General features: G+C 28.2%; 1 protein-coding gene across 5 annotated transcripts in view; it reads right to left on the reverse strand.

Annotated features, from left to right (window-relative positions):
* LOC107454946 (serine-rich adhesin for platelets) overlaps positions 1-18,904 on the reverse strand; it is a 57,633-nt gene that overhangs the window by 12,474 nt on the left and 26,255 nt on the right. Inside the window, exons 2-7 of one of the 5 annotated variants that reach the window (XM_043040942.2) lie at positions 17,102-17,138; positions 13,813-14,095; positions 11,292-11,621; positions 5,942-6,109; positions 3,908-4,159; positions 2,425-2,613 (exon numbers count right to left, since the gene is read on the reverse strand). In XM_043040942.2, the coding sequence (XP_042896876.1) occupies positions 2,425-2,613; positions 3,908-4,159; positions 5,942-6,109; positions 11,292-11,621; positions 13,813-14,095; positions 17,102-17,122 (1,243 nt within the window). In that variant the 5' untranslated portion in view covers positions 17,123-17,138. Of the gene's footprint in view, positions 1-2,424; positions 2,614-3,907; positions 4,160-5,941; positions 6,110-11,291; positions 11,622-13,812; positions 14,096-15,798; positions 15,836-17,101; positions 17,139-18,904 lie in introns of all 5 variants that reach the window. The other 4 variants (XM_043040941.2, XM_043040943.2, XM_043040945.2 and 1 more) reach the window with 4 other exon arrangements.

Below are 18,904 nucleotides of genomic sequence, written 5' to 3' on the forward strand. Positions count from 1 at the left end.
GGACTACTAGTGGTAATAAATATGAAAACCGTCACATTTAGAATAGATGGGCCTGGGAAAAATTCGCTTCGCGCAACAAACAAAAGTCGTACTAATCTATCTAACTGAAAGATTGATATTTTCCTTAAAAAAAAATTTCATAGAACTATGAATATTCATGATTGCTTCCCAAAAAAAAATTATATTCAGAATTAAGCTATAGAAAAAATTGAAAACACATGAATTGCCACATTCGTAATACACTTGCTTTCGTAAAAATCGTTATCATTCCCATGGATTACAATCATTTCCATTATAGATTATATTGTTTCGCATTATGCTCATTTCATCAAAAAAATAAATAAAGCACTCCTATAACAGCCATTGTGGGCCAAAGGTTCTTGGCCAACAACATGACCAAGTACATGATTGAGGCAATGTGGTCAGTGTGGCATTTTGTAAAGAAAACAAACCTTTTTTTAATCTTAAAGCATACTTGTTAATAGATTTCTGGAGCACATATTACAAAGATTTAAAATACGTTTTATTTTTAAAAAAAGTAAAGAATTTGAAGTTATCTTTCTAATTTTTTAAGCACTGAATGAAATGTGGCAATGAATATTCAATTAAAAGAAAAGCAATTCATTCAACCAATTATGTCATTATTTTGCATTTTAAATTGATTTCTATTTCTTAATATTAAAATTATAACGTTTATAAGTGCATATTCAAATTTCACGGAAAAAATCATACATCTTTAAGTAAGAGGGACAATGCTAATTTCACTTTTGCTTCAATATTATTAATTTAACTAAACAATGAGTTACGTCTATTTGAAAACACAATTATTTAACGTTTTTTTCAACCCAAATCCAAAACATTATTAAGTATTATATAAATTTTCTTTCTCTTATAATTATTAGATTTACCTCCTTTAAATAGTGCTTCTGCACAGAAGTTAATTTCAAAGTTTTGAAACTGTAGAATAGTAGGTTATCTTTCAGAAAATGCTAATTGCAGCATTGTTATAGTATTATTTTGCCCGAAAAATTTGATTTTACTATTCTAGAACATAGTGCTGAGAACAACAAGCATGATTGGTGTTAGTATTATTGAAAATTTTTCTCTGAACTCGTTAGTATTTTGAATACACAGATATGCACTTGCATTCCGGCATTATTTATACTAATGCATATTATTCTAATAATTATATTGTATCTTTTTGCCCGATAAAAAACCTTATTAAAAATAATTCTTAAAATTATTTTTGAGAATAAAGAGGAAAAGATATTTTTCTCACATAACCATACAACATTAATTTATATATTGAAGCAGTAAGATTCAGTGAAATGACATTAATTCTCATTTACTAAATTTCTCGGAAAAAATGGTTAAATCACAATTTATTTAATTTTTATTTTACCATATTTAAACAAAACAGTCAAATAATAATCTATCTAATACGGTTAAATCACCAGAATTTTATCGCACCAACTAGGCCCACCTAATGAAGACACTTATTTCCTTGCAGCTGGTTAAATATTATGGCCAAGAATGCTAATTGGTCGCTCTCATGACCAACGGAACGAGGGTTCGAGTCCCAATGTTGACACCACATTATTTCCTCCTTTCCCTTCAACACATGAAAAGTTTTAACGCCCTGCACTCCCCAATTTGTGACCCTGGACTATCAGAATACGATATTCTCATTCACGGCGATAGCAGTGTCGCAAAGCTGTTGAACACAAAAATCTAGTATTTTTTAAAATCTAGCACATAAAATCTAGTATAAAATCTAGTACAAAAATCTAGTATCTAGTAGTATCTCTTACGATAGGTGAAACAAACAAATGAACTAATTAAATCACATTCCACGGTTCATTTGATAAAATACTACTCAACCGCAACCTAACTCTATTGCACATTATCTTACGAAAAGCATTTATAACTAGCATGGCTCAAAAAGTTTAGAAAAAATTTTACTGAACATAGGAACTAGGCTTTTTATTACATAGTGCTGGACATTGGAAATGGAATGTAGGAAATATTGCAGTGTCAACGCTGGGATTCGAACCCCAGATCTGACAGATTAGTCCTGTCGGCTACAATATAAACGCAATGACAAGGGACTAAGTGGTTTCCTTAAGTGGGCCTAATTGGTGCGATAAAATTCTGCTTGTTTAACCGTATTATCTGAAAGCACGTAATGAACAGTTTTTTATACTGAAAACATTAGGATTACTATCTCATTTATGGTTATTTGATAGTTTTGTTTGAATATGGAAAAATAACAATTAAATAAATTGTTATTTAACTATTTTTAACGAGAAATTTTTAACAGTGTAACAAATTTATGCATGTAAACCATTTCATTCGTAAAATTATCAAAGTGTATTACCGCCCCCCGTAAAAAAAGAAGTGTAATTAGTCAACTAAATTACTTACCTATATGGGATTCAATAAACTTCGCTCTCAATTTTTTACTGAGACTAACCCATTCAGGTTCAGATTCTTTTCGAGATTTTGATCTTTTTTCTTTCTTTCCAATTTTCTCAATAATTCGAACGTCACCATTGCATTCTAGAACATCTGGAGGAACGTGTACGGGAACATCACCTGACACCAGAGGATATTCTAAAAATGATGTATTTATATTTCATAATGATTCAAGTCTGATATAATCCAAAATTTAAATCAAAGTTTATCTTACTTACATAAATATTTACTTGCAGATTTTAAAAAAACACTCTTTTTTTAAACTTACTAAATTAAAGATTATCAAATTAAGGAATCAAATTAAAGAACAAAATTAAAGATTTGATACATAGATTAGATACAATGTATCAGATTAAAAATGTAATATTCGAAGATTTAATAGAATGTATGAAATCGATACATCGCATTGAAGGAAGTTCCTTTACACAAAATTATAGATAAACTTTAACAATGATCAAACAATAAATTTTGCAACAAATTTTTAAAACAAAATTTTTCAATGAATACGAAATTGCTAAACAGTTTATCAAGTTATATACGATTTTAGTTTTCTTAAATACGCAAAAGTTATTCATGTACTAATAATTCTATTAATTTTTAGTTATTTTACTTGAAAACTCGTCTACAAAAAGTAAGAGACTACTTGCAGACAAGTTATTTAATATATATAATATATTTAGTACTTCTAAAATATATTAACACAATTATGGTGAGTAATTATTGGTTGTGTTTTAGACTGTTGAACTCAAATCTTTCTAATAAATTTACATGAGTCAGCTGTTATATTATTATTAATTATAATAACAATATTACATTATTATTATTATATTAGTATCATAATGTTATGATCATAATACTATTATTATAATATTATTATTATAATCAATTTGCTGTTATTATAAAATTTTAATAAAACAAAGTAATATGTTTTAAAATTTTTTGTATGTAAAATAATGTGTATAAAGTTCTTCACAAAAGTAGAATACATTTTTTTAATAGATTTTTAAACTGTATGCAAAAAAAAGTTTATGAAATTTCTGATATAATTATAAATGATAATCAGAATTCATACATTTATTTTTAATATTTTATAACTATTATAAAGTGATATTTTATAGTTATGAAGTATTTTTAAGGCACTCAATACAGCTTTCTAGAAAAATGACTTTATAATTTGATTTTGTACTACTTCATGTTATTTATTTCAGACTGGCAAATAAGCTATACTGCAAATATTCTAATTATCAAGCATTTTTCTTAAAGCTAACATTTTTTTGAATTCTCAAAAAAATTAATTCAAAAAAAGATACTTTTTGAGCATTATTGTTTATTTATTAAAAGCTATTTTTTGATAGTCAGCCCTGTTTTCTCATATAAGTCTCCCAAGTTTCCTTGATAAGAAAATGAACGTCATCATAGTGAATTATCATACCTATGTGCTCTTCAATGAATTTCGTGCATAATTTTCTGCTCAGTTGAATCCAAGGTGGTTCTCCATTTTCAGATTTTGTTTCTGTTATATCAACAACGACCCTGATCTTCTTATCTGGTTTCTGAGGCTGTTGAATAGCGGTCTTCTTCGGCTCATTTGCTATTACACTTGGAAGAACTACAGACTGTTGTGGAACTCCGTTGTCTACTCCTTCCGGTTCCTCGTATGGATAGGAATCGGCGGAATCTTGATCTACAAAATTTATGGAAAACAAATTTATGGGTATCCAAACAAAAAGAACTTCCAATAGGCTTCAAAACTTAAAGGAACAAATTTATGAGCCTCTAAAAACGTACTAACAAGGATATACACTGCCCCCCCCTCCAAAAAAGTGAACCACACTAAATAACTTTCGATCTAATGATTGGATCTTCACGTTCTAGGAGTCATTCGCAATAGTTCGAAGGGGTGATCTCAAATATCTTAATTAATTGGTGCAAACGAAATTTTAAAATACAGAATCAGACGCAAAAATGTACTTTTTCTGAATAAACATACCTTTTTTAACAGATTCGGATTTCAAACCTCCAAAATATAGGGGCTAGCCGCAATTAGGGAAATACGGTTTCCATAGTTTGGTCAGGAGAGCAATTTAAATTTTGGACCCCTTAATGTTAATTTCACTTTTTGTGTTTTTCGTTATATCTCGAGAACTTTTTAACCAAACTGAAATTTTATGCACACAGTTATGAGATTCGTTTATTCAAAGATAATTCCAAGCAAAAAAAAAATTTAGTAAATATTTATTATTCTTTATTATTTTATTAAATAATAGTCGAAAAATTTTTTGAATTGTAAGGTATAAAATTTTTTACATCATTTTAATGCACGTAATTTTACATGACAAAATAATTTGTGTGAAATCGGTTGAATAGTACCTGAGAGATCGAATTTTAAATGCGATTTCTCAGAAACTGTTCAACAGATTTCTATTTTGTCATTTAAACTTACATTCTTTAAAATGATGTAAAAAACTGTATACCTTACAATTCAAAAGTCTTTCGAATGTTACTAAATAAAATAATAAAAAATAATAAATATTTACTAAAAGTTATATTTTGTAAGTAATTATCTTAAGGTAAATGAATTCTATAATTGTGTGCAAAATTTTTTCAATGTGTTTCAAAAGTTCTCGAGTTATGGTAAAACTAGCAAAATTAAAATTAGCATTAAGGTGGACACCTTAAACTTGGGGACTATATTTACCAGACTGACCAAACTGTGGGGACTATATTTACCAGATTGCAGCTTTCCCCTATATTTTGGGGTTCAGAAATCCAAATACGTCCAAAAAAATTTATGTTTATTCAGAGTAAGTATGTTTTTGTATCTGATTTCGTAACTTAAAGTAGTGTTGCAATTAGCATATTTTAGGTCACTCCCTTGAACCATTAATAATGAGTCCTCAAATCTGATCATTATACTAAACGTTATTCAGGGTGGTTCGTTTCTTTTTTTTAACGCACTGTACACAGCATTTACAGGTTCCTGGACGAAATTTATTGCAGGTTTTTTATTTAAAACATAAAAATAGCTTTTTTTCTGTTCATCTTTTAAGGGTTATAAATTGATAGATTATAATCCTTAAAGAAAAAAAGAAACAAAATCGAGGAAAAATTGCTGAAAATGACAGTAACTTTAAAGCAAATTTGAATTTCGCCAACAAAATTACCCCTTCAGCACTTCAACTTTCAAGCCGGCAGTTGCATTTTTCAGTGCTGTTGAGCGTATAGAATCAAATTTTAATTAACATTTTAATAGATTTTTTAACTAATTATCGAAAGTTATATTTTTTTTACACCATTTTGATTTCCAGTGCACTTTTCTGTACACTTTTAAAGCGTTATAATTTAAGCACAGTGAAACAAATAGCCACATTAAAATATAACGTTAACATCCAAAACAGAAAAGCCGGTTACTATTTTTTAACATTTTAATTTGAATAATAAGAATAAAAAAATGCATATTACATACCAATATGTCCCTCTGCAAATTTGGCACGAAGTTTTCGACTCAGACTAACCCATTCTGGCTCCTTTTCTACTGATTTACGATGATTGAGATGCGGCTGCGTGTTGACTTTACGATGATTAAAATCATTAACGGCATTTCGATGAACCATTGTTCCGTTGTGATAACCATCTAGAAAAGTAAATAACGTTAGTCAATTGCATATGCAACGCTGTTTTAACTTACTGCAATATTGAATAGTTTAAAATAATTTCAAAAATAAGATGGGAGCTTATGAAATGTACTTACAAAATTGCATTTACGGTTGTAAGAAGCTATTTGTCAAAAGCACAGTTTTAATTATTAAAAATAAAACAATGTTAAATATGTTTTGTTGATTTGTAATAAAATGCATCCGAATGTACCATCAGACAAAGAGCTTCGTAAAGAATTAATGATAGTTAACGGTAGAAAAACGATGGCATCGTGAAATTAGGACGCAATTTAAATAATTCCAAGAGCTCTATAATCATTGATGTTAATCTCCATCTTCTCGTGGGAAGCGTAACGGATTTATAAGATTTAAAAAAGAAATTAAACATTTATCATAGAAATCAGTTGATGATTGTATGCTTTAAATTTGATGGTGTACTTGGCGTGCGAGCACTTCAAAAGAACTTTCATTTTCCTCTTTTACCTGCAAACTGAGTTACAGTAAAATAGCTTAAAGTTTACCGTTTTATTAAAATGTTTTAAAAAAATTACATGAAGAAATAGTAGGTAAATAAAGAATTTCAGATAAATATATGAATCATATATTTGATACAAATGATCAAATCATCAGATATGAAGTATGTATTAAGCCAGTGTTCCCTACTCTTTTTATCATCGCGGACCTGTCAAGATTTGATAATTTCACAGCTGCCCGCTGGGGGGGGGGACGTTGATTGCTTATGATTTAGATTATTTTGATTTATTAATTTTAATTTAATTGTATTTAAACATGCCTTTAAAATAAAATACAGTTACACCAAAAATCAAGTATAAAGTGATTTTAAAAAATAAAAAACATATCTTAAGATTCTAAATTTAAGAATAGTCTATATATTACAGTAGAGCCCTTAAACAGAGTGAAAATCTTATATGTGGACTAATCTTTTACTTTTTTTGTTCAAAACATTTTTGAGAAAAAGTCTAAAAATGGGTTAATTGAAAAGTAAAAGCTCTTTGTATTNAAACAATGATGTAGATAAATGAAGAATTTCAGTTAAATATATGACTCATATATTTCATGCAAATGATCAAATCATCAGATATGAAGTATGTATTAAGGCAGTGTTCCCTACTCCTTTTATCATCGCGGACCTGTCAAGATTTGATAATTTCACAGCTGCCCGCTGGGAGGGGACGTTGATTGTTTATGTTTTAGATTATTTTGATTTATTAATTTTAATTTAATTGTATTTAAACATGCCTTCAAAATAAAATATAGTTACACCAAAAATTAAGTATAAAGTGATTTTAAAAAATAAAAAACATATCTTAAGATTCTAAATTTAAGAATAGTCGATATATTACAGTAGAGCCCTTAAACAGAGTGAAAATCATATATGCGGACTAATCTTTTACTTTTTTTGTTCAAAACATTTTTGACAAAAAGTCTAAAAATGGGTTAATTGAAAAGTAAAAGCTCTTTGTATTATGCAATAATTATCAGTTATAATAGAAATAGTAGTTCAAACATTTTAGAAATCAAATTTAATAAAAAAAGAAAATATGATTTTCAATGAATTTAAATTGAACTTAAGATCAGTTTATATTTAATTTTATTTCGTATAAATTTAATGATAATAATCTGAACAGTTTTTAAATATAAAATCTTTGTCTTCAACTCAGTGTTCAGCTACTCATTGTGCTATTGCCTTTTTTTAGAGGCTAGAACTAATTTAATAAAAATAAATCAAAGAAAAAAAATATTTTGAATATATATATATAACGTGGAAAAATATTATTTGTTTAATTTGAATGCTAGAAATAATGAATATATAATGTTGAGCATACAAAAATTCCATTGTATCACACATTTCTGTTACATTGTAAAAAATTCCAAATCAAAAGACGGTAAAATTACCGGCTCACTGGGTACATAATCCGTTGAATAAATTTTACCCTAAAATCTATTTTAACTGTCAACTTTACCGTAATATTTATCTGAAACAGTGATTCAGTGATTTTACAATAAATATTACTGTAAAAATTAAGATTTATTAGATATTTATTCAGTAAAATTTTGCGCTATAAAGTGCATGCACCCTGGGTGTCTGTTTATTCTACCTGTTCTTCTGTTTATTCAACCTGATCTGGAATTTTTTACAGTGCCGATAGACAGAAAAACCTTCAAACTTTCTTACTAGCAACAATCGGAATTTTGTTGATAATCCAGTGATAGAGATTTTCAATAGCACTGCATGGGCAAAGAATTGTGAACAATACATATGAATCAACCAGTAAAGGAATGAAATCAAGCTTGGATCACTCATATCACTATAGGAGTATTTTTCCAGAGGTATTAAGAATTTATCAGTGTATCCCACATTTCTGTTACACTGTAAAATCTTCCAGATCAAATTGCAACAAAAAGTACCATCACCCTGTGTGCATCATGCGTAAAATTAATTTTTCCTTAAAATCCATTTTTAACGTAAAATTTTACGGTAATGATTATTTAATTACCGTGATTCAGTGATTTTACAATAGATATTACTAGAAAAGTTAAGGTACATCAAATTTTTTGTTCCATAAAATTTTACGTTATGAAGTACCGACACTCTGCGCGCCACTACATTTTACCGTAATTTGATCCGGAATTTTTTACAGTGTAGATAGACAGAAAAACTACCGAACCATCTTACTAGCAACAATCGAAATTTAATTCATCATCCAGTGATGACGATTATCTCTAGCTCTGTGGTTAGTGTAGGCGAAGAAGTGTGAACAATACATGTGATATCGGCAAAGTATGAAACGCTGACATTCTATAGTATGTCTAGGCATTGTATCGAATGCCGGACGCTTTTAGGCAAAGTGTAAAATATGGGAATTAACATACATACATTATTACATACTTTCCCTAGGCTTTGTATATAATACTTAGGCATTCCATAAAATGAAACATGCTTTTTAGCAAAGTATGATAAAAGGTCCTGATATGGCTATTATATAATAAACAGGCATTCCTCGAGAAGGCAAATGTTATTCTGTAGAAAAAATAAAAGTGCCATTAAAACGCTTATTTAAAACACGTGACGAAAAATTAAGTTTTTCAAAAACAAAATTTGTGCTTTTATTAAGAGCAGCAAAATTTTCATGTTAATAAATTATTGAAAATAAAAATTAACCTACTTGGTTCAACATGGTAAGTTTGAATGACATTTTAAATTACATTTCATTACATTCGAAATTAATCGGAGATGTATTTAAAGCTTTACCGGTCTCTCATGTGTCATTTTATAGAATGTCTAGGAAATGTGTGAAATATGAACAATTTCATACATTGCAGGCTAGTTTTTGGCATTATCAACAATGCCTATTCTTTCTATAGAGCGCCGGATTTCAAACTTTGCCGGGAACACAAACGAATCAACCAGTAATGGAATAAACTCAAATTTGGAACACTCATATCGGTAAAAAGCTATTTTACCATCCACCCCAACCTCAACTCCCTTTATTTTATTATGTTCGACGAATAACTTTTACAAAAAATAAACTTGAAGCAATAACTATAATACGCATTTCTCTTCATACGATTATGAGAGGCCAAAAATACATTTTCATAAACATGAATAATCTCTAAAAAAAAAGTTGTTTAAGTTAATTTGTTTAATAAGCAGGAGAAAGCGTGACAAATATCTTAATAACAATGCATTCTGTCTTGCAAAAGGTCATGGAGTGTGCACGATTATAGGGAAAACAAACATTTTGGTGCATTGCATATCAGAAGGTCAAGAATTGCGTAAAGCATACGAACGTATGCTTTCGTTCGTTACTATTGATTCAGGAGAGACAAGAGCGACAGAACTATGTCACGAACATGCCGGAACATTTTGTCATCTCTATTACTAAGACAAGGTTGGCGGCGAAGGGAAAGTTAAACAGAGATAAAAAAAAACTAAATGTTTTCAGAAGATTAGCATCTGGTTGTCTTGTTTTGCGTATTCTTCGATGCTTTTCACAAAAATAACATTAATGTTTGGTAAACCACATAAGAATAACATAAATTTAACTTAACTTACTTTTTGAATGAATAATGTTTAAGTCAATTATTGTCCTGCTAAGTACTCTGTTAAAGTTCTGACTTATTTAGTTTATTATTGTGTTGTTAAATGTTTAGAAATCTTTTAACGCTTATTTTTCTTCCTCTTTGGTTGAAGTTTTTGTAATTCAATATTTTTCCTTGCATATTTTGAATGTTAATAAATGAAAACCCCAAAATTGGGTCCTTGTGACTTAGAGAAGGAAGAAGGAATCCAGTGTAGTCCCTTGACTAGAGAGTGCGGGTAATCAAGAATTTTCAGATTTGGGAAATAATGATTATACTATGGAATTAAATTGTGATTACTCTCTCGCTATTGCTTACTCTCTCGACTTTTTGCAAATTTGGGAAAAATGATCTCAAACTATCGAATTAGATTCCGAATACCTAATGACTTATTGCAAATTTTGAAAAAAGCAATACTATACTATCGAATTAGATTCTGACTACTCTCAGGCTATCTTCTGACTTTTAACAAATTTGGGAAACAATGATACCATACTATCGAATTTAATTCTAGTTACTCTTTCACTATTACTTAACTTTTTGAAAAATTTGATAAAAATGATACCATAATTATCGAAGTAGATAACGAATACTGTCTCGCTATGTAATGACTTTTTGAAAAATTTGGAAAAACTGATACCATAATTATCGAATTAGATAATGAATACTGTATCGCTATTTAATGACTTTTTGAAAAATTTGGAAAAACTGATACCATACTATCGAATTAGATACCGAATACTGCCTCGCTACTTAACGAATTTTTCTAAATTTGGAAGAAAAAAATAATACCATACTGTCAAATTATATTCCAATTACTCTCAGGCTATCTATTGGTAAATTTGGGAAACAATGATACTATACTATCGAAATAGATTCGAGCTGCTCACTCGCTATCTCTTGACTTTTTGAAAATTGGAACAATACTATGCTATTGAATTTGATTCCGAATACTCTCCCTCAACGCTTGCTTAAATTGTAACTCGATATTTTGAATATTGCTTATTGTTGAGTTGTATTTTACAATGAAATTAAAAATAAATTGTCCCAGCTTACCTCGAACACTGGCTACGAATTCGCCACCATTTGACCATCGGTCTTTTTTGGCACAGCCGTTGAGGTTAGGATAAGTTGAATGGGAGTCATGTGTTACGGTGGCACCACCCATGTTCTCTTTATTCTGAAATCGTTTACTTCTGGTTATAGATTTCGGCTTCGTCAGTCTAGAAAAAGAATCACTTCTAGTCCGCCTTTCCCAGGTTTGAATCAGAACTGCACTTCTACCTGAATCAGACTTTCTGCGCTTTAATTTTGCCTCGATGGTGAACTGTTGTGCGTCGTTCACGTACTCGTTAGGTTCTGGAAAGGTTCGAGGTAAGCTTGACTCTGATTGAAAAGAAGAGGATTTTTTTTTAATGTTTAACTAGTGAAAAGTATAATTATAATAGCCAAAATTTCTAACTGAATCTTAAATAGTGTCTGTAATTGCATGAGCTCTATAATTTAACAATGCTGGTTATAGCTTTTATGTTCCTTTTATTTCTATTTGAATTGTATTTCGAAAGTAAATGGAAAGAGTTTCATGTACAAGGGCTTTCAAAACACCAGAAAAAGTGAGAAATGTTATATTTATCTAGGAGAACTCGGATGAACCACCTCAGGTGAACCAAAGAGTGCGTCCTACAACTCCATCAGAACAGCAGCGTCAGAAATCATCTGGCAAATTTATGAGCATGAAATTTTCTAGTTACTTATTTTTATTAATTTTGAGGAATTAATGAAGAAATTTAAAGAATATGAAATATCAAATATTAATGCGTTTATAATTGTACTATAAATGCTTCGAATAATATTAATTGATTATGATACAATCTTTATTTTTTCATCAGGTTGAGAATCAGGGACCATCTATCTAAATTTCATTGCCTAAAAAATTATGCATTTATGATGATCTGTATAGGCATGATGTTGGTCAACTGGATACCATTTTGAAGGGAAGATTGATGTGTTTGATCCCTAGATTCATTTGACTTTCAAGAGTGCAAATTACTGTAAACGATAACGCGAGAAGTGAAAGGAAGAGAAGATATTTGCCAGACGGATTAACCTATAAGATTTCCAGACCTAAATCCTATAAGACATGCTTGTGACACTCTGTGAATTGGTATATGCAATTTGAAATTCCCTCCAACAACTACCCAGAGTCTGAAAATAACAATACCAAAAAAAAAACTAAATTTAGTTTTTTCTACATAAAACCACAGTTACTCTTCATCTTCGAAAATAAACAGACAATCATCGACCCTAATTACCCAATTTTTTTTTTCAATTCACAATTTACAGTTTCAACCCTTTCGACTTTATTGACTATTACGCAGAATCATGCGTGGAATATTATAAGAGCTGAGAGGATACCTTTGTACTATATTTCTTTTATATCTCCTCAGTAGTCTGAAAATATTCAAACAAATCCTAAAATTGCCTTAATTTTGAACCCCCTGCACAATTAACTTCCCTGAACAATTAACTTCCCCTGCCTTGGTCGAAGGATCAAAATGATTCTTATAGCTCTATATTAATTATATATGAGCTACCACTTCAGGCATTAACAATATTTTATTCAAAAAATAATTAATTCTCTTAATTTTGAACCCATAAAAATTTTAACTGCTTCAAGTGATTTGACCAAAATTATTTATATTGCTCTATATTAATTATATATAAATATACAACCACTAAAATCAGTGATCAAAATGTTTCTTATAGCTCCATATTAATTATATCCCCTGCCTTCCCCTGCCTTGGTCAGAGGATCAAAATGATTCTCATAGCTCCATATTAATTATGTCCCCTGCCTTCCCCTGCCTTGGTCAGAGGATCAAAATGATTCTTATAGCTCCATATTAATTATATATGAGCTACCACTTCGGGCATTAACAATATTTTATTAAAGAAATAATTAATTCTCTTAATTTTGAACCCATATAAATTTTAACTGCTTTAAGTGATTTGACCAACGTTATTCATATTGCTCTATATTAATTATATATAAATATACAACCACTCCAATCAGTGATAGTAGTTAATTTAAAACGTGATATATTCTATTAATTTTGAATCCCAATGAATTCCATTTGCTTCAACTGATCTTCCCAAAACAATGCTTATTGTTTTATAATAATTACATAATCATAGGCTATAACCTATTCAATCATTAACAATATTTACTTTTTAAAAAAATTATCATTAAGACATTAAAAATAATTTTAAAAGTCCCTCATTTATATTACCACACACTAACTATGACTGAATGATTACAAACTGAAATAGATTATCAGCTGTTCTTAAAAAGAGCACGTCAGAGAAAAAATAAATTACACATACTTTAAAGAACAAAGAAAAACCACTTCAAAACATCATTATTCATCATACATTATTTCTTCCATTGTACTCTTACGTTACATCTTATGATTATTTGCTGTACTTTTTTTACAAATAAATATTTGTTACTCCTTTCTTTCATAACACAATCTTTGCTTGATAAAATTAAAAATTTAAACTCAGTAAAATATCTTACCAATTTTTAATCCTATTTTAGAATAACGGGATGGGTTATATTCCTTCTTCTTATTTACAATAATTTTTCGTTCTACATACACAGGTGTTGTTGGAGCAGATTTTATTACATTGTTAATTGGCGACGGTTGAGATGTTTGCTTGGCTGAAGTTGATGGAAAGGTATCGGTAGACGGTGACAAAAGCAATTTTAAATTGGCTCGGGAGGGCTTCCGACGCCGACCTAAGGAACCTTTGTTAACGAGCACGAGTTTTTCTTTTTGGAAACTGTTGTCCAATGGAGCCTGAAAAAAAAAACCTTCATTTGTAATTCTATAAGAATTTAATTAGACAATTAAAGTTATTTTTTTATAGGAAAAAATTAGTAATGAAAATCTGCTGCTAAGATTTTATCACATGTTTCCAAACGAAACATTAAGAAGACCCGAATGGGATTTTTATTTACTCATTTATTTAATTATTGCATTTAATTAAAAACGATAAATTCGTAAAAAGTTTTGTGATGTAATTAAAACTAAGTCATTAACAATTTTTTCCCACCATTGAACAAATTTTTAACTCCAAATCGGTAAAATTGAAATTTTGAACAAAATATCTATAGGTGGAGTTTCGTACATCGTCCAAATTTTCAAATTTTTTTTCCACTTAAAATGTTGCAGCAATCAGGATAGACAGAAGTTCAATGACGCAATATCAGGCAAGTGTGGTTGGTGAAGCAACTCCTCCCAATCTAATTTATCAATGTTTGCCAGAATGTGGACTCTTGCTTATGATTAAGCTGAAAAGATTAAAATTACCAGATTTGAATTTAGAAAACCACTGTTATTGTTTTCGAAAGTGTAACGCATTTGAATAAACATCGCAAATGCTTTTCATAGTAAATATTGCGTTGCTCCCCTTCTGAAACTTAAGAAGCGTACGATGCTGGATATTTCTTCTTGTAAGTGGATGGACATTTCAACATAAATTGCAAAAAAAAAAAACAGAACGAAAGAAACATAGAAAAGAAATCATCATTTAATTATTTTCGAGTAGTTCTTATCCAGTAGCTCTTATCAACTCGCTCTTTTTAGAAGTAGTAGTTGATCGTAATTAGAATGCAAGCTTTTATTTCATTCGAAATTTGTTACTTCAACTAAAGGAAAAAAAGTCAAGAATCCTATTTTTTTTTTTTTTTATTTAAGAAAATGCCAAACAGGAGAGCTAGTCATTAAACACCGCTGGATTGAAAAATTGCGCCCCGACCCTCCTAATATAATTAAAACAAGTACCTGAACCTTTAACAGAAACATTACAAATGTTATAAGTTAAACTAATATTAAATAAAGTGATGGAGATGATAATAATATCAACTATTTTTTGTAACTTTTAATTAAAATTAAAGATGATCTTTTCAAAATGTATGAAGGATTAAAAAAATATCACTTTAGTAATACTTTTAGCATGATTAAAATAAAATTGTTTGTTATTTATTTTTAGAACATTAGTCAAAATAATAAAATGAACTTCAATCTTTCTTTTATTACCAAAAATATACATAAATTTGCATAACAACCTTTGTGAGGAGTAATCCCAATTTAGCCATTTCATTGGATTCCTTAAATTTTTCAACGATCCCATTAAAATTTTTATTAATTTTATTAAATAAAATTATCAAGTTCAGTTCAAAAAGAAAGTCTGTATGACTTATAGGTTTTGTATCTGTGATTTGGGTCTTATAAGGGAATCTTCTCTTATTATATCATTTGGTCTCATAATATTTCCTACTATAAGAGATTCCCACGTATTTTACCGCAAAAATCCTGATAAAACCAATCTATATTTATGTTAAAAAAAGTTTAACATACGTTTTAAAGAATTTCCATGCCTTATTAAAAAAAATTAAAGTAAGTGATTGAAAGTAAGGCAGTTATGTAAGTTATAAATATTATATATAGTTTTATAAATATTCAAAATATTTAATATATATATATATATACTTTCTTACCTCGCATATGACGAGATCCATTCTCTTTCACCAAACCCTGAAAAGAAAAAATTAAATACATTTAATATATTTTTATAATAATAAATGGCATAATAAAAATTTCATTTACTTTATAAAGTTTTTTTAATGTGTAAGAAAACTATACATTTTTATTTCCCATAAAAAAAAATTTAAAAAATTCTAGATTAAATTTCAAAAACGTTATTAATCTCTCAAAACAAAATTGAGCATAATAGTGTGAACAAAACTATATGTTATTCTAATGATCTTTTAACAGGTTGTTCCCGAATAGCAAGATATCAACTCAATGTGATTTCGTCATAGCAGGTAAAATCAACTGAAAACTTTTTTTATTGATGCTTTTGAGAATTATCTTGAAGAATTTGCAATTTTACAAATTATTAAGTTAAGGGTAGTCATGGCATATTTTTTGAGAAATGTTTTGAAAATTATGCATTCATTCTAATATTTTCTACTAACGTACTATAATTAAGTATACAAGAACGACTTCGAAAAAACTATGTCACAATATTTAAAAAAAATTCTACTAAAATTTCTTTCACGCTGTATGACAACGACATTTCCAAATTAAAAAAAAAATAATGAAAGAAACATAATTTTGGTAATGTATGGTAAAATATACGGTATTAAAACTATTATACTGTTCTGTTCATGAGAAAATGGCTAATCGGAAATACTGGTTTTCAAAATTATAGTTCGTTTACCACACATATAGTGGAAAATACAGTACTAAAAAGGAAATTTAACCACCAAATAAATGGTTTTAATGCTATGCTCTAAGGTTATCCTGATAAACTAACCAAATTTTACATTTCCCAAGTTTTATCGCAGATTATAAAAGCATATTTTATAGAAACCGAAATTTTACCGAAATCATTACCAAAGTCCTTCGGTATAAATTATTGAGCTTTTTGGTATTCACATTGAGCCAGAAATAGAATAAAATCTACTATATTCTGATAATTATGACCATACTTATTTTCTTAATATAAATCTTGATAAAACTGAAAATATTACGATATATACTTCATATGTATACTTCAATACTAGAATATTTTTCTCCGTCATTTAATTTGTATTTAGCTTTTTTTATTTTTTAATTCAGTTATTTTTTTTTTTTTTTTTTTTTTTTTTTTTTTTTTTTTTTTTTTTTTTTTTTTTTTTTTTTTTNAAAAATTAAAGTAAGTGATTGAAAGTAAGGCAGTTATGTAAGTTATAAATATTATATATAGTTTTATAAATATTCAAAATATTTAATATATATATATATATACTTTCTTACCTCGCATATGACGAGATCCATTCTCTTTCACCAAACCCTGAAAAGAAAAAATAAATAAATTTAATATATTTTTATAATAATAAATGACATAAAAAATTCATTTACTTTATAATTTTTTTTTAATGTGTAGGAAAACTATACATTTTTTATTTCTCATAAAAAAAATTAAAAAATTCTAGATTAAATTTCAAAAACGGTATTAATCTTTCAAAACAAAATTGAACGCAATAATGTGAACAAAACTATATGTTATTCTAATAATCTTTTAACTGGTTGTTCCCGAATAGCAAGATATATGTGTTTTCGTCATAGCAGGTTAAATCAAGTGAAAACTTTTTTTTATTGATGCTTTTGAGAATTATCTTGAAGAATTTGCAATTTTACAAATTATTAAGTTAAGGGTAGTCGTGGCATATTTTTTGAAAAATGTTTTGAAAATTATGCATTTATTCCAATATTTTCTACTAACGTACTATAATTAAGTATACAAGAACGACTTCGAAAAATCTAAGTCACAATATTTAAAAAAAATGATGATTCTACATGGAGAAAAAAATTCTGCTAAAATTTCTTTCACACCGTATAACAACGACATTTCCAAATTTAAAAAAAAGAATAAAAGAAACATAATTTTGGTAATATATGGTAAAATATACGGTATTTAAACTATTACATTGTTCTGTTCATGTGAAAATGGCTTATCTGAAATACTGGTTTTCAAAATTATAGTTCGTATACCACACATTAAGTAGAAAATACAGTACTAAAAAGGAAATTTAACCACCAAATAAATGGTTTTAATGCTATGCTCTAAGGTTATCCTGATAAACTTACCAAATTTTACATTTCCCAAGTTTTATCGCAGATTATAAAAGCATATTTTATGGTTAATTTTGCCGAAATCATTACCAAAGTCCTTCGGTATAAATTATTGAGCTTTTTGGTATTTACATTGTGCTAGAAATTAAGTAAAATTTACCATATTCTGATAATTTTGACCATACTTATTTTCTTAATATAAATTTTGATAAAACTGAAAATATATACTTCATATGATCTGCTTCAATACTAGAATATTTTTCTCCGTCATTAGCTTTTTTTTTATTTAGTTATTTATTTATTTATTTTGCTATTAGCGTCTAAAGAATCAAAACTTCTAAAATTATAAATTTCTGATTCTCTTTTTTTTATTTCTTAAAATCACTACAGAAAGAAATTTATAAATATTTACGAATTTCTTAAAGGCAAATTAAAGCAAACTCAATAAAATATATGCTTAAAATTTACTGCAATTATTTGTAGGAATAGTGTAATATTGTTGTATGGTACGAAAATAAAAACATTTACGGGGGAAAGTGCGGTCAAATTTCAGTTAAACTTGAAGTTTATTAATTAGGAAAAAGTAACCTCACTTTTAAATAGAGAAAAAAAATTATATTTTCTCAATTTGAAAAAAAAATGATGTGCATTATTTTTTCTACGAATAAAAAATAATCTCAAAAATCATCTTCGTCCAGGGTCCTTTTAAATCAAACAAATTAAAAACAGTTTTTGCGAAAATATAATAGTTGTTTAAGAGGTTGACCAAGTAAAATTACTTCTCTTTCATTGTTCTCGTGAGTTTTAAAGTGAAAACTAAAATAACATTTAAAAAATGTCATTTAAAAACTTCGTAACGGTTTCAAAGTTATACAAAAAAATATAAAAAATTAGCCTTGCGATAAAAGAGACATTAAATAAAATAAAAATTTACGTAACAATTTTCCTTCACTTATTTTCATTTAGAACATAAAAAACATAAAA

The sequence above is a fragment of the Parasteatoda tepidariorum genome, chromosome 2 (genome assembly GCF_043381705.1).
Source record: "Parasteatoda tepidariorum isolate YZ-2023 chromosome 2, CAS_Ptep_4.0, whole genome shotgun sequence".
In the NCBI taxonomy this organism is placed as follows: Eukaryota; Metazoa; Arthropoda; class Arachnida; order Araneae; family Theridiidae; genus Parasteatoda; species Parasteatoda tepidariorum.